This window comes from Eutrigla gurnardus (assembly GCF_963514095.1).
Source record: "Eutrigla gurnardus genome assembly, chromosome: 5".
Taxonomy (NCBI): domain Eukaryota; kingdom Metazoa; phylum Chordata; class Actinopteri; order Perciformes; family Triglidae; genus Eutrigla; species Eutrigla gurnardus.
This window is the reverse complement of record NC_139919.1, coordinates 25,370,709-25,393,098: the sequence shown is the minus strand read 5'-3', so window position 1 is coordinate 25,393,098 and position 22,390 is coordinate 25,370,709. Positions and strand designations below refer to the sequence as shown.

The following is a 22,390-nucleotide window of genomic DNA, read 5'->3' as shown; positions in this document are numbered from 1 at the left end:
TGCGACTGGACTTGAAGTAAATATGAGTTTTTTTCAGACTTCTTAAAAAGAGGGGATAGTAAGATAAAACATAAGTATAACAGTGGCATACAGTACGTAACACTGCAACGTTGTAAAACGAGATTAGCTCCCATTGGGATTTGCATATAGGGCGACAATGCCTACGTGCATGTCATTTTTGTTGTTAACCAATAAAATGTTTGAAAAAAAAATAGAGTTGCCGTGAAATGGGACGGGGTGGAGGCTTCGCTAATGACCTTTTACGTTGTCTGGCGATGCCTTCACTGTTTTCAGAAATATTGAATGGTGAACCTAAACGCACCATAATGACATGCCCATGGCCTCATTATAATACGAGAGGGAACTTTAAAAAATATATTTTAAATATAGTTTACGTTAATAGTGTGTATGCCATCTGGTAAGTAAATCCTTTACTTCACCCTCTTTTATTATTATATCCGCCGGGTCTCAAATGTCCGAGTTTACGTGGAACACGTGAATGCAGCGTCAGAGTGGGCTGCTCTATGGATATGAGGACGTAGCGCCGCAGATACACACACACACACACACACACAGCTTCATCCACTTCAAGCTACCGACGCTCACACCGACCGCTGTAGGCTGATTACCCCTCGGTTGTGTTATATTTTTTTTGACAAACACAAGAAATGGACGGGAACATGTGCAACATTCAGGTGCTGCTGCGCGCCGCCGAGTTTCTGGAGAGGAGAGATCGAGGTGAGCGTTTTTACCGTAACTGTCAAGTCTAGCCGGGGAGAGGAGGAAGTTGGTTATTGTCACAGCAACAAAATACACAATGAAGCGACTATGAACTGAGCGCGCAAAACCCAAGAAAGAAAGCGCGACGTGGGCGCAGAATGCGACGCAAACCGGACGAGAACGCACGAGATTCAAAATGTTATTCTAGGCGACCTTTCCCGTTTGATTCAGTGACCTACATATCGGTCCCATCATTGTACTCAAAGGCGCCAATCCGGGTCCGGTTTGAATGTGAACCCGGTCCGGCTTCATCGCGGTTGAATGAAAGCCGGACAGGAGGAGGGAGAAAACGCCAAATATTAATGCGTTTCATTCATTATTTACACGTTACGTTGCGTATTTATGATCGCGATGCTGCGGAGAATAAGTTGCATAATAGTGAATGGGGTGGTGCGTAATGGCGCCAAAAACAAAATCGTCCAGCTGATGATGCTGATGACAGCAGTCTGTGGCTTTTGTTCCACCTCGGTGTACAACCCGGGATGAATAGATGAGGTAATAAACGCGTAATTGTTTGGATTATGGGGGTTCACCCACTTTTATCGCGTGGGAAACTTTATATTTAAAAATAATTTGAATTTCGGACTATTTTTCTTTAAACCGCTGTTTTGCATTTTCCCTTTTTCTTTCCCTACGCACAGAAGCAGAACACGGATACGCGTCGCTCCAGCCTCTCAGTCCGGATCACGCCGACAAGAGGAGCAGACAGAAGGGCAAAAAGATACCGGCCGGTGGAAATAGGTGAAAACATTGCATAAGACACAACGGACGGGAGGGTGTGGCTGTCATGTTCGACTTTTAGCTCTGACAAAGCACCGCTGTAATAACTCACAAACATGTCTCTCTTTCTGCACACGCAGGTCAGTTCACAACGAGCTGGAAAAAAACAGGTAATTCATATTTTTTATCCTAATTAACCATTAATTAATAACAGATCCTCAAAGTCTATCTTAGCACTGTCTTTTTTTTATGATGATGCATATACATTTAATAACTGAAAGTGCTTTTCCGTCACTTTTGCGTGCTTTAAACTTTGTTATCTTGTAAATTGTATTTTTATTTATTTAAAAAAATATTCATGTACATTTACATGTAAATGCATGAGATTATAGCCAGGTGGCTAATTTCAATCTCTAGTCCCATTGGCAGGTTGGTGTTGAGCACATAGGAACAACAATAAGAATACAAAATAATATGAGAAACAAGCAAGCATACAATAAACTATAGACAAATTAAGCATTATGGTTACATGGCAACAGTTCTGGCTGCTTTAAGTCTCTTTAAGATGTTTGATTAAATAGAAAAGAGTGGATTTTGTGTATAATATTATGCATTCATCTGTCTCTCCGCCCAGTAATATAACGTAGCATTTATTTTCTGCTGGAGGAGTGAGCAGCACTCTCAAACACTTGCATGGATATTAACAGCATCTGTGGTTGTTTGTTGTGCTTCGTAGACGAGCTCAGCTGAGACACTGCCTGGAGCAGCTCAAGAAGCAAGTCCCTCTGTCATCTGACTCCATGAGGAACACCACGCTCAACCTGCTGCGACGGGCCCAGCTTCACATAAAGGTAGACCACACCGCATCCAAAACCGGTGGGAGTCCCCGGGTTCCCGAGGGCTTGTTGTCTGAGGTGTGGCAGCGACGTTGTGGTCCACCCGCTGACTCCGCCTGTCTGTCTGCCCGTCTGTCTGCGTTCTCAGAAGCTGCAGGAGCAGGACGAGAGTGCGGAGCAGACGAAGGGCCGCCTGCGCTGGGAGCAGAGGGAGCTGCGGATTCGGCTGGAGCAGCTGCAGAGAGGCACAGAGAGGATGAGGAACGACAGCCAGGGGTCCACCATGTCGTCGGAGAGGTCGGACTCCGACAGAGGTAGTTTTTTTTAATATTTAAGATGAAAGTGTGATTGTAAAGTTGGTTTCAAGAAGTGTCATCTCATCTCCTGTGGTGGTTGTGATCTTAATGGAGGGTACAGAAGAGGCTGCAAAAATAGAAACCTCATCGTGTTATTCTCTCTGTCTCTCCTGATTTGTGGTCGACACCTTTTTGTTAGTCGTACATGAGCGTAGTCTATTCATTGGAAGGTGTGTTATTTCCTGAGAACCGTCCTTTGAACCGGAGCGTGGCAGTAATTCAAAATTAGTTGTTATCGGCCTTCAGGGGAATAACATGACATCCATATCTGGCTTCCAAAATTCTGTTGCCTGAATGAAAGATTCAAAGTGTTTTATTTTCCACTTTGATTACTTGAATATTTTTTTTCCCCCCTCCACACATTTTCCACTTCGTCACATCATGATATTGACTGCGATCACATGACTCTGCCCTAGTTTGTAAGTGTGACGAGTGAAACGTCCTTCCACTGAATGGGTGTGATCTCTGCTTCGTCCCCCTTACAGAGGACGTGGAGGTCGACGTGGAAGGCATCGTGTTCGACTGTCTGGACTCTGACGGACTGAGCATCACGCACGCGGGTGCAGACCACTGTTACTCCAGCATGGACAACGCCTGGCTATGACGGCAGTAAAAACCCACAGTCGAGGGGGGGTGGGGGGGAGCGAGGAGAAACACATTCCAAAAACAAACAGATGGAGGGAGAATGGAAAAAGATGTTACCGTACAACTAAACAGGGGGTAACTTTTGACATTCTCCTTCTCTCAAAATATGTCAGACTACAAGCTAAATGAAATGAATGAGCTGTGTCCGTTTGCACTGAATAGCAGTTAAAATCACTGGGCTGGGATGGATGTAACATCACACACACACACACACACAGTATATATGCATTATCTGGCATTTCTCTCAACTTACAATGATTGAAACAGTTCCACTCATTCATCTTGAAGGGCTTTTTAATGCCCAAATAAGGGCTTTTATTCAAACCTCTTAACTTATTCTTTACTACAGTATGTATGTCTATACTGAATTCTGCCTTAAATAAGATTTGGTTTATTATTCCATACAGCTTTTCTTTAGCACTAAATTCAGAATGCACTTAAACATCCATCTGTGCTGTGTTTCCTATTATTGTGCTATTGTGGAAGTTAAGTTCAGTACTTTTTTTTTTTTTCTCCTTTTCTTTTTTTTTCTGTTGCACAAAACGTCCACGCATTGCACTTGTTTTGTTTTCGAACAGATTGTGGGTGTATCCGAAACGAGAACGGTGAACAGAAACCAACTGGTCATATTTGCACATTTATATCCGGGAATTAAGTTACTGTGGCAAATATGAATTTGACGTGTTTGTACACAGTTGAGTCTGATCGAGTGCAAGGTTTTTCATACCCGTGTTAAACGAATACTGTGAGAGCGTATGGAGAGGGAGGGGGAGGGGGGGTACGATGACAGTTTCCCTCACTGCTAAGAAGTGTTCATCATCACAACTGTTCACTACAGTGCATTTCCCAATATAAAGGTCTGTTATGCACGCACCACAGTCAGCCAGGTTACGTCAACATGTAGTAATTATGCAATTTATGCTGCATTACAAGTGTCATAATCATTGCTATATATTTAATGACTGAAGGTGCTTTTCCCCTTCACTTTTGTATGCAATATGCCTTATCTTTTAATAGTACATATGCATTCATCTGTCTCTCCGCCCAGTAATATAATGTAGCATTTTTGTACTGGTGTAAGCTTTTTTTATTGAATAAATATTTTGTATATTTATGTGCCGTTTCTGATTGTTTTACTGGACTTATTAACAATGCTTACAATACTTGCGACAGCCCAAAAATGTTGGGAAACATGTACATATTTAGACCTTTATGGTTCTAAAACATCACGATGGTTACGAAGGAACTGTCCATTTATTGACAAGCTGATATATATCGATACAATAAGCACATTGTTGCATGGGTTGCATCTTTAGACCGAAGCTGAATGTACGATACAAGGTATAATTTCTGCCTTTGTACACACATTATAGTTAAGTTGAAGTCTCTGATGTCCACTGCAAGCAGATCTTTATATCAAGAATATAAAGTGCGTTATTTGTTATCAAGCTGCGACTCCCAACAACACAGACCTTTCTTCAATCGATGCACTTGAACTCAAAGCAATGGGATGATTAAGGTGTGATCGGGTGAATTAAAAGACAACGTGAAAGTGACGAAACAAACGGAAGAAGTAAACCACACACATGAATTTGCATGAATCAGATATTTGGTGGTGCTGATGCTGATCTGAGAAGAAAAAAAGCTGTTGATACAAATATTATAAACTAACATGACATATTGAAATGAACAGGTAAATGGTAAACGTCGATGGGCACAAAGGTTAAGCAAAGGTCTGAGGAATATTATCAAGCCTGGTGAAGTGCTATTAATATGAGTTCATGGCACACAGAACCATATTCAGTCATTCCTCTCAGATCCCTTTGTATGGTTAGTACTGAGATGACCTCACATCAAAGGTTGGGTTGTAACAGTATGAAACTCTAACGGTAAGAGGAGAAATTATTACACTCATTTGTATTATTATTAGTTAAAATGACCCAAAAATGAATTAGAACAGAAGCATGATAATTAACATAATTAGAAAACAAATAAAAAATGCATAAACTATAATATGTTATATAACCGAGGCATGTTAGTTATCCTGTTAGCACCACTGTTGCAGGTTTAATAACTACTAAATGAAAAATAACATCAGGTGTGAGCTTTTTAAATAATGTCATACGATTATTAACAATTAACATATACTAGAGGTACACGTCTGCAACTTAAAGTCTCACTCTCACTCATGACATTTTTTATTACAATACATTAAATTAGAAAATGTACGCGATGTGATAACCTCTAAACCTTATACCGTGATATTTCTATACCGTTACAACCCGATTCTAAAGGTTCAGTTTATTCCAGGAGGCTGGTACAGGCTCTTGAACCCAGCTCAGGCCTTTTTATGGTCCACCCACCATTCCAGTCGGAGGCGTCCTCATAGAGGTGTCGACCCATGGCGGGATCAGTTTGGACCACGAGGGTTGCGGGGTAAAGACGAATCCGTCCCAGTATCAAAAAAAGCAGCTCGTCACACATATTGTTTCTTCTGGGCCTGCGAGGCGAGGTCTTTGGCTTTCTCTTTAGCTGCCAGCGCCGTCTCTCTTGCTCGCTCCGTAGCAGTTTCTGCTAAGGATCTGGATGGAGTTTCACCTACAAAAAGGCAGAAAAGACAATGGTTATAGAAATATTTATGTTCTATCACTTCATAGTTCTGAATTGTGTAATAAACAGCAGATACTTGCTTCTGTGTGTGTCTCTCAGTGACATATCACAAGTGCTTTGTTTTGACTGAAAAATTGCCACATATTTTTTTTTGATTTTAGCAGATATTAAGCTAAAACCATACAGTCAAGCCGACAAGTGAAAAGCTTGACTTTCTTACTGCCTCATTACAGCCAAACTAAATATCTATAATAAATAAAAAGATTGTAAGATTTGTTGCAACTCTTCATGGCAGTGGAAAGAAACAACCGGGATCCCACTGAATTTACAAAAAAGTCGACTTGCATATTTTAAGGCTTTAGTGATTCCCAACCGTTTCCTGTTAAACGCCCATTAAAAAGCTGTTCAGCAAGCTCAGCTTCATCCAAATCCCACACTTTTTCTTTTTACCCTGTCATATATTTGTCCATCTTGTACTTTAAGTCTGCTAAACTGAATATTAACAGCCTATCAAGCTTCAGAGCAGCTTCTCAATTGTTCCTAGATAGGTTTATCCGTCATAGCAGGAATAGCACAGGTGTTGCTACTAAAATGAACGATGCCTTCGTTCTAGCAGTTCACGCGGTGCACTCATTAATGATCCTATTTTTATCTACAATTTACCTTGCATTTTGGCCAGCACATATTCAAAGCCTTTCATTGTCTTTGTGACACTGGTTTTGAACCTTGCAAGACCGAATTCCTGGAAAGAGAAGACACAAAGTCAACAAAGACAAAAACAAACACTTAGACAGAGAATAGAATAAGAATAACGTGTTAACAACCCTCATATAATTTCATATGTACAAACAAGCCTTCCCAGTTAGCAACCTATAACTCATATCATCTGTAAAGCACTTTGAATTGCCTTGTGTATGAATGGTGCTACACAAATAAACTTGATTCTGTCATAAATCATTCGATGACCTCAGTCTTGGCAGACAGTTTCATCAGCTCAGCTGTTACGTCTTAACACTGTGTATTATGTTACAATTACAGAATGAAAGATGGGTGGGTGGGTGTCAGTCTCCCTTTCAGACACCACACCCCTTTCCCTCAGCTGTTACGTAGCGTGGCACACTTCACTCTACCGACCTGAATAGCTCTAGAGAGCCCGTAGACATTGGAAGAGATCCAGGCTTCTCTTTTTATCTCTGTCCAGCTGCCATTGTCAGAGTTCATTTGGTACTCGCACCGCTCCTCCACAGACTGTGACAAAGAGGAAAAAAGCACAAACAAAAGCGACGTGAGGCCATGTCACTACTACGTGCAACGCCGAGTGTCCGATGGAAGCGAACATTGTGGTACCATGAGGCGAGCGTGGCTGATGTTCCACGTGAGCGTGGTCATGGTCCTTTTCTGAGGGTCCACAATAGAGTCCTCTATGATGTATGCTGAGCTGGCCATGTGCTTTGGAAGGTAGCGCTCCATCCAGCGAGGCGATCGGCTCGTTTTGGTCAACAGTCGTCGGGATCTGAGGCAGTTGGTTGGAGTAACCTCTCGGAAAATGATGTCCTCAGTCAAAACATGGTTACTGTGGGGGAAAAGATGAGGCTTAAGAGATGTTTTTTCTATTGATCCATAAAGTGCTAAATTTAATCATTTCAGGAAGAAGTATATCCAGCAAAAACTCTTAATTTCTAACATCGATCTTCATAAGAAACACATTTTCAAACAACTTTAAATAAGGTAATAATAAATCTCCCTGCATAAATAAAGGATTTAAAAAATGGCAACAGGAGTGAGTTTGTTATTTTAATTTCATGATACTTCCTCTATTTTTTAAAAACAGGGCGGTAGCTTTTACTTCTCTACCATTATAGGGAACTAGACCGCTTTTTAAAGGTGACAATATTAACTGTTATGAAAATTCAACACAATGAACTTGTGAGTGTTTTTTCTTTTAAATCTAAATGAAATCTTATTTCATCCCATCCCTAGTATTGAGATATTTGAACCTAAGTAAATGTACCAACATCTTACCATAAAAGTGCTTCACTACAGCTAAACTCCTGTAATTCATAATTATACCTCAGTAGAAGTACAATAGCATCAAAATTTAGTAAAAGTATTCAAATGAAATGCCTCGTGAGGTAGCTGAATTATGTTATATCACATCAGTGAGTGAAGATAAATTATAAAGCACAATTAAATAAAAAGTAATGTAGCTCAAAACGTACGTTATAACTAAATATAAACAGCTAAAGTAAATACTTAGTTGTGTTCAATACTTTACCCTCATCAGTATATAAATATTGAGACATCACTATGTATTAAATGTGGATAAATAAGCTTATTTATCTCTCGGGGCCTCACCTGTAAGGGTTGGGATATCGTTGCCAGAAGGCAACACAAACTTGGTCCCAGGTGCTTTTCAGCAAACCTGCGCAGCAGAAATACTTCACCATTGTCCCTTTGGTTTACTGAGGCAAAACCCTGTGGAAATGCAAAACAAACAAATGTGTTAGTTTGCTTCACTGTTGAACAAACAGTGCAGGTCCACCCCGAGGCCAATGAAAGCACACGGAGGAGGGGTCGAGGGTCAGTTTCTCGAAATTTGCGAGAGCATTTATTCATAAAAATATAGACATTGGATTAACTACATGATTTACATTCGTTTAACTATGTTGTACATTTTAAATACATCATAGTCGTCAACAAGTGCACATTTTTTACCAAACTTTCCAGTTGGAAGCTAACGTTAGCTGACAGCTGTCAGTCAAATACTTAAATGTAATAATATCTCACAAATACCACGCAAAGTCTACCGCTGTGGCTGACAACCAGCAATGTGGCTAACATTACGAGCCCGGGCTGACGAACATTTCAACACCAGATATCACATTTGTCACGTCCGCACTCCCTAGCTTCCTCGTTAGCATCGTGAGCTAGCCTAGCTAGCATGAAGCCAAAACCGTATGAATGAATGGCACGGTTCGGCTCAGACGTTACTTTTACTGACGCTCAATAAAATGGTAAATTTCCATGGCGAAGGCGGTGTACCTGTTTTGCGACGACATTCAAAAGAGAAGTATTAGCATGTTATACTCCTGCCGGGGTGAACTTCGCCGCGTAGCCACCGATAAATCATGTCAAATGTGACGGACTACAGAGGAAGGTCAAACATTGACGACACATCCGGTAGGTGGTGCAGATGCGATTCCTACTTTGGACACTAGAGGGCGGCAGGGGGCCGTGCAAAAATACACCTCGGAGTTTCAAAGTGTGTTTTTTATGGATTTTGATGAAGCGTTTTGGGTCAAATGTCATGTAATGTTGTCAGAACTACAGCAAGTGGCATCTGCAATGCTCCTTCAATCCATATTTAACTCAAAGATAAAACAAAACCAAAAAACCCTTAAATTATTTAGGTTAATCTGACCGTGTCTTGCTATTTTTGGAGATATATCCCCTTCAGCGCACCGCACTCTGAGGACAGATGGATAATCTTGTATGCATAAAATCATCCCTTAAAACATCTCCAGTCTGCTGCAAAATGTTCAGACATTAGCTCCTAATGCCCAAAGGGTTTAATATCATGGGTCTGAGCTCAATGTTTGTCTGCTGGCAGTCCTGATAAAGGCTTAGAGTTTCTATAATAATCTAGAGTACATAAAGGAACATAGGCTGAGCCAGGAAATCAGCAATGTGGGTGTCAAGATCTAGCAATACAAAGCCAATGCAAATGATCTCTAAAAAAATGAATGGTCATACATAGGATATGCCACATTTGTCTGGTTGCTCATTAAATGCTTTATTGAATGTCATTCTGACCCACTCGTTCATTTTTTATTGTTCAAAATGAAGTCTGAATGTTTATTGGTGATATTTGCTCTCTATGTAGACTTCCCATTTACAGCTGTCAAGTTCATGGAGTTCAAATGTATCTTCCTGTATTACCCTAAGTATGGAGGGTACACGCCCCATGGCATGGACTGTATGGTATCAGTGTTTGTGTGTTGTATTATTTTCATCACACGTTCCCTGATTACAATCCACTCAACCAAACCTTATCCAAGCAAACATCTGTTTATTTTCACACACAAAACATACTTTCTCCCAATTCAACTGCATGGAAACACGTGTGCCGAGATGCCACGTGGTCGATTAATGTTCACGCGTTCGTTATTAAAAGACCACCAACAAAGGACACGTTTGAGTGTGGACTTATGATTTTTGTCTCTGCCAAATCCCTTTTTTTTTCTATCAAAGCAGCTGCCCACATCTCAGTTCAAACAGTCCAGTGGGTTTCGATCCCGTTCCTTTGGACGCAGAGCTCTGCTGGGCCGTCTAATCAGGAACAGCTGGTTGCCTGGTGAGCAAAACGACCGTCCTGGTTGGACAGATAATTGCCTCCCCTGGATTCCTTGGATGAAGACCGAACGTTTCTCTGCGAGATCATTGGGATTAATCCAAAACACGGCATTTGGAGTAATTAAGAGAAGATCATCCAAATGCTTTCAACAGCTGACAAACAGAAAAAGCAAGTGTGAAGTAAGTCGGTAAGACATTAATAGCCTCAGGTGATTTATGCAATGGAGTGCATTAATTGCACATTACAAGGAGACACATTCCACACTGTACTGAGTTAAATAACAGGCAAGTTAACATCTCAAACACATATTTAAATAGATCCATCGAATGTATTTTTCACTAGTACCATTCACAAAGGAAAGAAGAGCCTTACATAAAGCGATTTGCATGCAAAGCTTTGAGCCCTCTCCATTTCCGTAGATACTCAAGATCAGGCCGTTCAAGTCAAAAGGCTACTTTTGCACCAAAAAGTCAGTCACATCCTACGGGCTTATTTTATAACGTTGTTCGTCTCACACGGCGGTAGGGCGGCGTTCGCCATTACGACCGCTCAGAGTCAGCCTTCTCGTGGAGCGAGTCCTGAACGAGCCCTCGGGCCGGATGGAGTCCGGCTTATCCTCGCAGCGGAAGACCATGAGGAAGCCATTCCTGTAGTTTTTATTCATCCACCCGTACAGGACCGGGTTGGTAAAAGTCGAACCCATAGCTATGATGTGGAACACTGTGTATATGAGTTTGTACTCCTTGAACCTGAGCACCAGGTCCAGGTCACTGGCCAGCTGGAAGATGTGGAACGGCAGCCAGCAGATGGCGAACACCACCACCACCAGGGCCAACATCTTGGTGGTCTTTTTGCGGCGGCTGATGCTGTCGTTGCGGCTGGACGGGCTGATGTGGTTCTTCAGCTTGACCCAGATGCAGATGTACGTGTAGCTGATGATGGCTAAAGGGAGGATGTACTGGAGGAGCAGCATGGAGAGGCTGTAGATGACCCCGTCCCTGCTGGTCCCGTGGGGCCACTTCTCGGAGCAGACGGCGATGCGCAGGTTGATGGAGAGGATCTCCTCGTGGCGGTACTCCCTGAAGATGGCCAGGGGCGCCGCCAGGACGGCGGACACGGTCCAGGTGAACGCCATGATGAGGAAGCTGGAGTGCCACGTGAGGCGCCGGCCGAGGTGGAAGACGATGCAGCGGTAGCGCTCCAGAGCGATGACGGTCAAGGTCAGGATGGACACGTGCACGCTCAGGGCCTGGGCGAACGGCACCATGTGGCACAGCACGGCCCCGAACTTCCACTCGTCCAGCAGAGTGTACACCAGGGTGAAGGGCAGGCAGAGAGTGTTAACCAGGAGGTCGGCGAGGGCCAGGTTAGCTATGAAGAAGTTGGTCACCGTTCGCATGTTGCGGTAGCGGATGATCATGTAGATGACGAGCGTGTTTCCCAGCAGCCCCAGCAGGATGATGAGGGAATACGCCGAGATCAGGGTGATCTGGACTCCCAGGTGCTTGGTGATGTCCGTGTGGAAACCGGGTGGGTGTAAACCGGTGCTGCCGTTGAGTAGAGACCAGGGCCCGCTTTCACCAGCCTCTCCTTCGCTCGTGGTGTTGGAGGCGTGCGGTGGACTCATTTTTAAATGATCTTTTTTACCGGTAGATGCCAGATCGCGGCTGTGCCGACACCTGAGGAGAGAAAGAGAGATCATTTTTCTGACAGACGGGCAAAACGATGAAAATAAAAACGACAAAAAGTTGTCATTGTGCAAAGGCTTTGGGGGTTCCATGTGGCCCCTAATGGATCCCCACATGGTCCCTCACTGGCTTCCCATTGCTTTTCACTTGAATGCTTGACAAAGACAGAAAGCCTGCTGGGAACTTTCATTTTGACCCCCGGAAAACCTCCTGACTCCCATTATCTCCCTCTCTTCTTGCTTAAAATAAAGTCCACCATTTATTGTTGGAGTCTCCTTCACAACATAGAAAGAACTAGAAGAGCGTTGACAGAATCCATCCTCGGATGAAATCTGGCTGAACAGAAAGGAAACACACATGTAATTACTTTCTTCATAATCCTGGAAGGGGTAGTTGGGGGTGCCATAATTATTAAAGCCACATTGGGTTTTTTTTTTTTTTATCTCGGGAGTAATAAAACAATTTAGAAGATAACAGAATTCTATTATGCACACAGCCTTATTATTAGAACAATTGCCCGACAATGCATTGAGGAAGTGGATGATATGAAAAGCGAAGAAAAGGAAATATGCATCTCAGTAGCAGATGATAAGCAAAAAGAAAAAAATCATATCTCACACAGACCATTATTCCAACCTAGATCTATTTATATTGAAAATGTTTTCCCCCACGGCCCACGTACAAGTATTTGTTTGGTTGCAGCATGCAGGTTATTTATTTTTCCAGGGGACACAAACACCTGTGTCATTATAAAGGCAAAAGGAACATGATGAAGGAAGCAATATGATCAGGAGGTGTCAGGCAGTTCAAAGCTACAGAGCCGCCGTCTGCTCCCATTCACAGTCTGCAGACTCTCATTAAGGGAATATTGTGTGCTTAATTGACGACAGAAAGATCAGTGCTGGCCCATGATACACATGTCGGTGTCTCTCTTTTCAGTATTTTCTAGAGTTGGTTACCTTGACAATTTCTGTCAATGCACCTGTGACAGAGAGAAGACTTTGGTCACGACACATATAGAACTACATTCACCGATTGAATGGTAAATAACGGCAAAATCTCTGCTTCTTCGTTAAGGGGATGAGCGCTAATTACATTAAGTGGCATTTAACTCAGCTGGAGGCTTTCAGCAAATCCACAATAGTGTGTTTTGAGTGTTAAAACTGTATTTTTTGGTGTTTGTGTGTGTGTGTGTGTGTGTGTGTGTGTGTGTGTGTGTGTGTGTGTGTGCTGCAGGCCTGAATTAACTTTTCACATCTGCCCTCAAGTTTTCATCCTGAAACTACTGAGAGAAGCAAGACGCCCTTTAATGAGAGATTATCTCAATGGTGACAGACACTCTTTGGTTGCTCTGAGGATCCTGTAGCTTGTTTTCCCTTTTTTTTTTTTGCAAGACTATAAAAGACACTATAATTTACTGACATTTATTATATTTTATTAACATATAAATATTTTATTGTGGAAAATATTGAGTAAATGTTGGTGTTTTTTAGGTTGATCATGCTAAATGCGTGTTATTGTCCTCTCCAGACAACAAATGTGAATGTGTGTGTGTGTGTGTGTGTGTGTGTGTGTGTGTGTGTGTGTGTGTGTGTGTGTGTGTGTGTGTGTGTGTGTGTGTGTGTCTAAGATGCTGTACATTCAAATCAATCACACAGCCTCCAGGCTCCTGAAGATTTTAAGTACAAAATGTCAGACATTCGGCCTAAAGGTTATGAATTGACAGTGTGAGTCATGATGAAATCCCTCGCAGGATATCTCTGAATCCATATGGAACATATTGTGACATCCACAGTGTTGCAGTGCCAATAAACTGCATGCACAAGCCTGCCTCTGTCATCAGGAGCAGACAGTGACACAGTAGCTTTACCAGGCAGACCGCAGGCGACACGTCCACTACATCAGGAATATGTCAAAGCACCGTTTTCTGATCATCGACTGTAATCCATCGGGGAAACTGTTCGACTACACCTGCTGGAAAAAGCAAAAAAACCCAAAGAAAAACACCAAAACAAACAAACAAAACACAATGTAACCGGATTCTAGTGAGCTGCACGCACTCCCATCAAATTATGAGGAGAAATCAAATTCCCAATCAAATATGCATTGATGCTTCGGTCGTGCGTAATTTGTCGCCACTTGTTTAACTTACTGAATAGCGCGCAATCAAATCCCTCCAAGTGAGCTCCTCAACACAAAGCGTCTTCAACCAGCCAGACAGGTGCAAACCGTCTGCCTTCAACACAAACACTCACATCGCAATTTGGAAACTTGTTCCTTTTCTCGTATCCAAATTACGCACATACACTTTCACCACAAAAAGGACACATAATTGCATATGTGTCTCCCCAAGGACACATCTTGTTATTAAAGTAGCCTCGCAATAATCATTTTAGGTCCAAAAGAACGCTACCCACACATGAACGGACTCACCTTTCCCCCTATATCTCCTTTTGCGAACGAGTCTTCAGTGGAGAGTGGCGTGAAACAAGGGGGGGGAGAATGCCGAAGCTCCTCCCAAGCTGTAGCGCCGAGTGCGCATCTTGTCCCTCGACTGTGCGTTCCCGAGGCAGGTCCACAGAATCGGTGACCGTCTCCGGACATTTTAAGGCATCTATGGTGTTTCATTGCCACTGCATTACACATAAACGTCGAATTAAATATCACAGAATGTCATTTAAAGTGCCAACGCAGCACGTTTGCATTTTCATCTTTTTGATTTGAGGATTTCCTCTTTAAAGCTTGATATTTCTTCATCTTATTCACGTGTGCAACTTTGAATGAACTTTGGAGCAATTCAGGATCGTAAAGCAAATTGCTGAATTTCAACAATCGCACCACAATCGCATTAACACCTGCCTGCCGCTGGTGCGTTTGGTGTTAATTGCATGACACCACCACTGTCAGATTTAGCTGGTTCCCTATAGGAAGACACATGACGCCCTGAAATAGATCACTAAGGTGCAGCACATCTGGGGTTTGTTTGGGAATTTCAATCACTCATTTTGGTATTCTGGTCCAGTCGTGTCACCTGAATGATTCCCACCCCTGTGGGGTTTGATGAATGATGTTATACTGTGTCATTTCATCCCCCCCTCATTCAACATAGCAAAGCTTGGGGAGGTTTGTGAAAAGGCAGTCGTCAGGACATTTCTCAAGGCTGATACTGTGCACAGTACAGTACATTTCCAAGGAAGGCACAATAGAACTGTAGCCACTTAGCGGTAACCTCGAAATACATTGGATTTAGAGTCCTGAAAAAAATCTGAACAAGTTAAAAACATGTAAATTAACAATTAACGTATTGGCAGCTCCTGATGACTCTGCTATGACTCCCCCTTGTCTACAGCATGTAGTGGGAATGTCAACAGATGATTAGGGAGCCCTAAACATGTTAGACATGAACAGTTTACGATTTTGACGACAGAATTTTCCCTTGAGCCTTGTTTTTGCTTTTCCCTGGAGCCGTTGAGAGTTGCCTGTCACCATCCCAGCTCAGATTTATGTCTTATTGATGAGGTAATGGTGCACTGATTGACTCAGCAACAAAGATTACCCTTATTGACTGGGGCAGGCATGCCTCTCCACCTCAATTTATCTGTTCAATTATGAGAGCTGCCCCCCAGCCTTCGTGTGCTCCGGGTCAGTCCCCAGTCAAGGTTGACAGTTCCCCCAGCCTGACTTGAATACGCTAGTAAAGTATTTCTCTCTGTGCCATGGGCTTGTATCTCCCAACAAGTTCTGGAAAGTAAGTCTTAGAAAACGATGATATATTGTGTCAGTTTACATTTTCAGTCATCTGTGCTCGTATAAATCTACATACTTAATCTGTAGGATTCCCTTCATGTGGCCTTCTTCTCTCCATCTCATCCCTGTTTCTGTTCAAATCAGAGACTGTGGAGTCCTATATAAGTCCTATACAGCCAGAAAACTCACCGTGCACACACTGCTAGGGTTGTCTCTATCTGTCCGTCTGCCCATCTGTGTGTAGGCTGGGGGAATTAATCGATGTGGGAGTGGAGGACAGCCAAAATGAGAAATCCCATTCCAGCCTCCTCCTTTTTTCCCTTTGGCTCTTGGTGTGCCTCATACAGGTGGAGACTGTAGCCCTAATGCAGATAACAGTCTTTTTTTAATTCTTCAGTGATTCAATATTGATTTATAAGGATGGACTGTCTGTGAAGTCTGCAAATTGGATTCCTGGGGTAAACATTTGTGTGGGATGCTCCAGTTATAGCTCCAACTGATATTCTCAGACACGGCCAGTGTGTCTCGGTAAACAAAACTGATCCTGATCCTATATATTTGTAACCTCTATGGAGTTTTTAACAACAGCAAAATGAAGGTTTTAACAACGTCAGGGGGAGTTTATTTTCCACATTTTCTGTGAGTACAAATTATAGATAGTAGTTTTTCAGTAACAGGTGCACTTCACTGATTTCATACATGGAGTATTATTCTGCATATGAAAACAGCTGTATAATGTGACCTTTATGATGTCAAACACTCTTGCATTATGCAAAATGTAGGATCCAGTTCTTTAAACTAAAAGTCATGATATTTCAGCCTGGGCTGCTTTGATTTCATTTTCTTTTTCTTAAAAAAAAAAAAAAAAAACCTGTTTGAACTTTATGGAAATGCAGTAATAAATCACTGGCGTGCTCCTTTAAATCACATTATAATAAATTGATTTAGCATTTCTCCACCAGAATCATAGCCTTTAATCATATATTTGTGGAAAAGGTTTATGTAGAGTGTTACAATAACTGACAAAATCACAAAATACCCTGAAAATGTCGTGGACTTTTTGACATTTCCTTGTGGGTCTGTCTGAAGCGCCTTATGCCTGTGGAACAAATGGACCAATCACAGGCGCGCTCTATCTTGCACATGCGCAGTGCGCTCGTACGCTTTGTTCCCAAACAGCAGCCAAGTCGAAACCGAGGGCTCAAAGAGCAATGGAGGGACTTTGAAGTGTTTGGCCACACATTTCTCCGAACGATACACAACGTAAGTTCGTGAAAAGTGTTAAATGAAAGATGATTATAGTCGCCGTGTCAAAGTGTTACGTGTGTGTCGCTTAAAGAGGGTGTTAACTGGCTGCTACACGAAGCTAAACGCTAGCTAAACTTCAGGCATTGTAAAACCAAACCAAAACATCCGTGCGAACGTTGTTCCGACTAAAAACCAGTCGCAAGCTAGCTTAAAGAGTCCCGTGATATAAATCACACGATTCCTACTCCTGGTCACCGTCACTAACAATTACACTTGAACTGTCTGTTGTGTACAACATTGTTTACACGTCACAGTGTGTGTTTAGCACTTCCTTAGGAGCAAGTGGGGAGTTATCTGCGTTCGCTTTGTTATCAGGGAAGGTGTTGGATCCATAATTAGACAATGGCGAAAACAGGAAGTTTTTTTTAATTTCAGCTGACAAAAAGAAGCGTCACCCTTAATCTGTCCTCAGGAAGGGAGTGTTTATCCCGTCCATTTGCTTTCACTTCCCCATAGTGTGGACAGACGTTGGAGAACAGAAAGCACATCTTCGCCATGGCCACTGCCGCTGTTGCCAAATCCCCCAAATGGAGCCTGAGAGAGGACCTGACCTGTGCCATATGCTGTGACCTGTTCCGGGAGCCCGTCATGTTGGCCTGCATGCACCACTTCTGCAAGCCCTGCATCTCCAGGTACTGGAGGGGAACTCAGGGGCCGGTCACCTGCCCGCAGTGCCGCAAGGAGTTCAGCTCCAAGCAGTTTCAAACCAACTACCTTGTGACGGCCATGGTGGAGAAGGTCCGGGCCACCACCTCGGACACTTACATCAAGAACCTAGAGGTGAGTTCAGGTCTCCGCTGTCTGTTTTAACCCTGATCCTGCCTGGCTGCCTTCCAGTATTGCTTCACTCCCGAGTCCCAGTCATCTGGAAAGTGTCGTTAAGTGCTCGGTAATCATATACAAATAAGCTTATGCTCCAAAGTAAACCGATCGATAGAAAGTGGGTGTTTTGTAAGTTAAATACAATTGTATTCCATGTTCCAGTCCACATCCGTGTTTATGTCATTGTAGCTCCACCCTGAACACATTTCGCTTGGGTTTCGCAGGGCAAAGTTCGCCCTCCACTCCCTGTTTTATATTACTTTGTATGACAGGATATATGACTTAACACCATCGGGGGAAACCAACATGCACTGCCAGAATGATAAAACCACACGCACAAAAATTCCTGTAATAAATCCTGACTCAATTTTAGTGTTTTTCTAAACACTCAAAAGCATTTATTCACATTTATGGCTGTTTTTATAGAAGAGGTGGGGATGTTTAGTCACTATCTTGCTGAAAGTTCTCCGGTAAATATGAAGCTAAAGCCAGCAGCTAAGCTGGGTAGCATAGTTTAACTTCGCATGAAGACCAGAAACAGGGGGCATCTATTCGCCTGGAAGGTAATAAAATCCACCTACCATAACTTTCAAAAGCTAACTAATGACCATGTTGAATCCTGTTTGTTTTATCCATAGAAAAACAACGAGTGGCAGAATAAAGACCTTTCGTGTCAGACTATTTCTTGGCTGAATAAAGTCACTTCCCGTAATCTCCGTTGGACAACTCATATTTGAGGAAAGCGTAGAGGCGTCATAACTGCAATGTTAAACAATTTCTCATAGACCCTATAGGCATGTTTTGCTCCTCCCTATGAGGTGGACGAAATATGAGATGAACATTTAAAAAAAAAAATGGCAGTTTAATGCAACAACAACACAAAGTACATCCTCGGAACATACCATCCTCGGAACATACCATCCTCGGAACATACCATAGAGTTGACTCAAAATAATCCGTCTCAACAGAAACCGAACATTTGAAGGTAGCAGTATTTATTGCAGGGCTATTTCTGTGGTCGCTCATTATTCAGCACGTTAACAGTTGTTTATGAGTTCCTCGATGCTCTGCTCAGGCTCTCCCTATGTGCTGTTGTTTCTGTCTCTACACCAATTTGATTTGCATACGGCTGTACAGAAACAACTGAAGGAGACCTTGGAGCTGCATTGCCTGAGGAAGGAGGACTTCTTCAACAGTATTCGCAGAGACAAAGACAAGATGGACACCATAAAGGTACACTCCTCTGGAGAACTCGAGGGGTGGCAGCACTTAACAGATAAGAATGCACATGAACCTCTCTAATGGCTGTTTGCAATATGTCACTGTGTATATTTAGTCGTGTTTGCAGATGGTGGTAAGTGACGGTCTGTGCTTTGATATGTAAAGCATAATGGTCTTGTGCTTAGGTACACAAATAACCCCTGACTTAATTGTGTCTAACCCGCATTATATAGCGTTATTCTTACGTGACAATTGTTTGCTTCAGCAGAAAGCCCGCCTCTGCATCAAAGCAAGCAGTTTGAATAAAGCGTTAAAGCAATAGACAAGACACTTAACGCCATGTGACTAACTGCACAGGCATAGGCGACTGAAAACGCATCTAATTTGTATGAGACAGATGGGAGATAAGTGCTTGCTTTTGCATGCTGTGCTGAGATGATGGACAGGAAATCCTTCCCTGCTTAAATAGTCTGTATGTGTTTGACACCTAGATCTGTGATGCGGAGTGTAGCTTCATTACCCCCTCTCGAGATGTGCACTTTGACGGAAGTTATTCAGAGCTGTACTGGAACAAGCCACTTGACAAAGAGAGTGAGATGCTACATTACTACTTTTCCTGTAAAATCATTCGTTTTCCCCGTCGCAGAGAGTCGGCGCAGATCTGCAGGCTCGTGTCAAAGGGGAATTTAGAGCTCTCTATCAGATTCTGCATGATGAGGAGACCTGCGCGCTGGAGCAGCTCAGGAGAGAGCAGGAGGAGGAGCTGGAGAAAGTCCAGCGCCACCTGGAGGCCACGGAGCTGGCGGTGAGGGAGCTGGAGAACAACATAAGGGTGCTACAGCAGGCTAGTGCTGCCAATGAGAACGTCATACTGACTGAGGTGAGTGTTTCTGAAATGTAAACAGCAGTCACGTTGGAATATCTCAACTTTTATGAAAGTAATTTGACATTTGCATCAGTTTGACAGTCGCTAATGTGATTTTTTCTTTCATTTCCCCGTCTCTAGCTTCCACCGCTAACGTAAGTGCATTTCAGGGTTTATGACTGTCTGATTGCTTGTGCCATTTTTGCACCTGTCATCCGCTTATTTGATTTCAACTTCAATTTGGCGTCTTTTGTGCTGAGAGTGAAAGACCCTCACGGAATACATGTTTGCTTTTTTCCCCCCCGACAGGCCATGTGTGCAGATGGATATTGCCCCAGAATTCGATACAAATGCTTTCAGCAACAAATACATGGCCCCATTACAGTACATCACATGGAGACGGATGTTTAAGTCTTTGAAGACAGGTAATTTTCTCTGCGATGTGCCTTTTATTAGAAACAAACCTCGTTCTGCCTCAACAATGGCAGTAATTACAAAAAAGTACTGTATTATATAAAAGTGGCAGAAGAATCACAGTAATGACACCATTTTCCCGTTGGATGTTTTTTCAATTAAAATTGTGACACACTGCTGAATTTTATTAAAATGTAATTAATTGTTTACCCCAAAGGTCCTTCTCCATTAACGTTTGACGTCGACACGGCACACCCGAACATTCACGTGTCCAGGGACAGAACCGCGGCGGTCGAATGTGACGTCATGATCCCGCACACGGACCACAACAAGCGCTTCCTCCAGTGCGTGAACATTCTGGCTGCCCAGGGCTTCCAGTCGGGCAGACACTACTGGGAGGTAGAAGTGGGCTCAAAACCCAAGTGGGACCTGGGCGTGGCCTCCGAGGCCGTAAACAGGCACACCCGGATCAAGCTGAGCCCCGAAAGCGGCTACTGGACGTTGCGGCTGCGTAACGGGGGCGAGTACTCGGCCGGCACGCAGCCCTGGACGAGGCTGCAGCTCGGCTCCTCGCCTCAGAGGCTCGGGGTTTTCTTAGACTGTGAGGAGAGGAGGGTGTCCTTCTATAACGCAGATGACATGAGTCTGCTCTACACGTTCACCAACGGGCCAAGGGGCAAGGCGTTCCCCTTTTTCAGCCCGTGCATTAGTGACAGCACTCAGAAATCTCCGCCTATCAAACTCCTCCACTACCCTCCTGTCACTCTGTCTGGCTAACATGGGAACAATCAATAAAGGCTTTTCAGTATGCAAGCGCTGTCCTGCTCCAGTCACTTATTGACCAATAACTCCTCTCACTCAGCTTTTAAAATGTAGTCCTGCCCTTGTAAGCACTTTGGTCTGTATCACCAGATGCATACATTTTCTTTCTTTCACCCTAAAAACCTTGAAATGTCAAATTTCCTGTGCTCTCATATGAATATGCTTTGTTGATTTGTCAATCAGCAGAACACATTAAAACTCTATATTCAACCATCTGGGGTTGAATGAAGCTTGTATTAAATTACATTTTACGACGATGGTTATTCACAATCAAATATCTTAAATAGATGAAAATGTCCGACATCCAAATGGTAATCTGAATAATTATCTCTAATCAAATCAAAAGGGTTTTTTTTAATCACCGTTGTGTTCAATGAGCATGAAGGACTTGTTCACTTTACTGTGAGATTTTAGATTCAACTGAATGGTTTGTAATGTTTTATTCAATGGTCTGAAATGAATTTTTATGCATTTTTACTTGAGATGTGTTTTCTGGTAAAGTTAACACCTAAATGTAAATTCACAGCATTTTATGAGTTATTCAGGTCACTTCAAGTAGCTCCTTGATTTATCATTATTTGTACATTCATAAATATACATTATACTGTATGTGCCTGATCTTGTACATGTGATATAATATATACATATTCCTTATGGAGTTGATTTTTTTGCAGGGTTCAGTCTATGCAGTATATTTAGGATGTTATTGCATGTCATTTACATCTTCATTTCCTGGCAGACAATTACTGTAAAACCTGCTGATGCAAGTAATAAACCAAATCACTTTTTCTTTCCTAAATAAACATCGTCTTTGATTCTTTTTATGCAGCTGCACTCATCCATGACCTCACTTGAAATAATCAAGGATGCTATTAAGCATCATCAAAGCACGACGCGCAGCTTATGAATACATGAGCCGTCTCCGACACTTAAACGGCAGGAATAGGCGGGCACTCGGGGGTTATCTTCACAAACACGCATGCGAGCACTGACGTCCTGTTTCCTCCCGCCAGGTGAAAGGTCGCGTAAACAGAGTGACAGTGGGGATGCCTCCCGGCCGCTCGCTGGGCCTCGGGGCGAGCTGAAGCAGGATGCTGCTGCCTCCTCTTCACGCTGGAAAAGTGGCACAATGAAATGCACCAGAGGGGGACCCTTGCTCTTCCTGCTCGGCGGCTCCATGGAGTGGGTGCGTTTACGACACG

The 22,390-nt window shown here is 42.9% G+C and overlaps 4 protein-coding genes across 8 annotated transcripts; 2 read left to right on the top strand and 2 right to left on the bottom strand.

The window, feature by feature from the left end:
• Positions 1–577: 577 nt before the first annotated feature.
• mxd3 (MAX dimerization protein 3) lies at positions 578–4,451 on the top strand. The gene is made up of 6 exons (XM_084009000.1): positions 578–738; positions 1,422–1,521; positions 1,641–1,670; positions 2,237–2,351; positions 2,485–2,650; positions 3,178–4,451. The coding sequence occupies exons 1-6, from the start codon at positions 669–671 to the stop codon at positions 3,294–3,296; spliced, it is 600 nt and encodes a 199-aa protein (XP_083865126.1). The 5' UTR covers positions 578–668; the 3' UTR covers positions 3,297–4,451.
• A 56-nt stretch (positions 4,452–4,507) lies between these two features.
• On the bottom strand, positions 4,508–9,099 carry prelid1a (PRELI domain containing 1a). 2 transcript variants are annotated; one of them, XM_084008998.1, is made up of 6 exons: positions 8,990–9,099; positions 8,303–8,422; positions 7,295–7,520; positions 7,082–7,195; positions 6,611–6,689; positions 4,512–5,935 (listed from the first exon to the last, which is right to left on the bottom strand). In XM_084008998.1, exons 2-6 carry the CDS (start codon positions 8,392–8,394, stop codon positions 5,814–5,816), a joined length of 633 nt encoding a protein of 210 aa, XP_083865124.1. In that variant the 5' UTR covers positions 8,395–8,422; positions 8,990–9,099; the 3' UTR covers positions 4,512–5,813. The 2 variants fall into 2 exon arrangements, with proteins under 2 accessions (XP_083865125.1, XP_083865124.1); XM_084008999.1 differs by lacking the exon at positions 8,990–9,099 and having other exon boundaries at positions 4,508–5,935; positions 8,303–8,421.
• A 983-nt stretch (positions 9,100–10,082) lies between these two features.
• On the bottom strand, positions 10,083–15,962 carry npy7r (neuropeptide Y receptor Y7). Of its 2 annotated transcripts, none has more exons than XM_084009424.1 (2): positions 15,926–15,962; positions 10,083–11,980 (listed from the first exon to the last, which is right to left on the bottom strand). In XM_084009424.1, the coding sequence occupies exon 2, from the start codon at positions 11,926–11,928 to the stop codon at positions 10,813–10,815; it is 1,116 nt and encodes a 371-aa protein (XP_083865550.1). In that variant the 5' UTR covers positions 11,929–11,980; positions 15,926–15,962; the 3' UTR covers positions 10,083–10,812. The 2 variants fall into 2 exon arrangements, with proteins under 2 accessions (XP_083865550.1, XP_083865549.1); XM_084009423.1 differs by lacking the exon at positions 15,926–15,962 and adding an exon at positions 14,423–14,592.
• A 934-nt stretch (positions 15,963–16,896) lies between these two features.
• Positions 16,897–21,568, top strand: trim105 (tripartite motif containing 105). 3 transcript variants are annotated; one of them, XM_084010480.1, is made up of 7 exons: positions 16,897–16,999; positions 17,501–17,824; positions 19,004–19,099; positions 19,734–19,967; positions 20,094–20,107; positions 20,262–20,377; positions 20,584–21,567. In XM_084010480.1, exons 2-7 carry the CDS (start codon positions 17,540–17,542, stop codon positions 21,141–21,143), a joined length of 1,305 nt encoding a protein of 434 aa, XP_083866606.1. In that variant the 5' UTR covers positions 16,897–16,999; positions 17,501–17,539; the 3' UTR covers positions 21,144–21,567. The 3 variants fall into 3 exon arrangements, with proteins under 3 accessions (XP_083866606.1, XP_083866608.1, XP_083866607.1); XM_084010482.1 differs by having other exon boundaries at positions 16,908–16,999; positions 17,510–17,824; positions 20,584–21,568; XM_084010481.1 differs by having other exon boundaries at positions 16,915–16,999; positions 17,457–17,824; positions 20,584–21,568.
• Positions 21,569–22,390: the final 822 nt, after the last annotated feature.

Bases quoted from the DNA above. Each gene is read 5' to 3' on its own strand.
- mxd3 (XM_084009000.1), top strand. From the start codon at position 669: ATGGACGGGAACATGTGCAACATTCAGGTGCTGCTGCGCGCCGCCGAG. The intron at 1,522-1,640 runs GTGAAAACATTG...CTGCACACGCAG, and splicing joins ATACCGGCCGGTGGAAATAG to GTCAGTTCACAACGAGCTGG. The intron at 1,671-2,236 runs GTAATTCATATT...TGTGCTTCGTAG, and splicing joins AACGAGCTGGAAAAAAACAG to ACGAGCTCAGCTGAGACACT.
- prelid1a (XM_084008998.1), bottom strand. From the start codon at position 8,394: ATGGTGAAGTATTTCTGCTGCGCAGGTTTGCTGAAAAGCACCTGGGAC. The intron at 7,521-8,302 runs GTGAGGCCCCGA...TTTCCCCCACAG, and splicing joins CGATATCCCAACCCTTACAG to TAACCATGTTTTGACTGAGG. The intron at 7,196-7,294 runs GTACCACAATGT...TCTTTGTCACAG, and splicing joins TCAGCCACGCTCGCCTCATG to TCTGTGGAGGAGCGGTGCGA.
- npy7r (XM_084009424.1), bottom strand. From the start codon at position 11,928: ATGAGTCCACCGCACGCCTCCAACACCACGAGCGAAGGAGAGGCTGGT.
- trim105 (XM_084010482.1), top strand. From the start codon at position 17,540: ATGGCCACTGCCGCTGTTGCCAAATCCCCCAAATGGAGCCTGAGAGAG. The intron at 19,100-19,733 runs GTACACTCCTCT...TCCCCGTCGCAG, and splicing joins ACAAGATGGACACCATAAAG to AGAGTCGGCGCAGATCTGCA. The intron at 20,378-20,583 runs GTAATTTTCTCT...TTTACCCCAAAG, and splicing joins GTTTAAGTCTTTGAAGACAG to GTCCTTCTCCATTAACGTTT.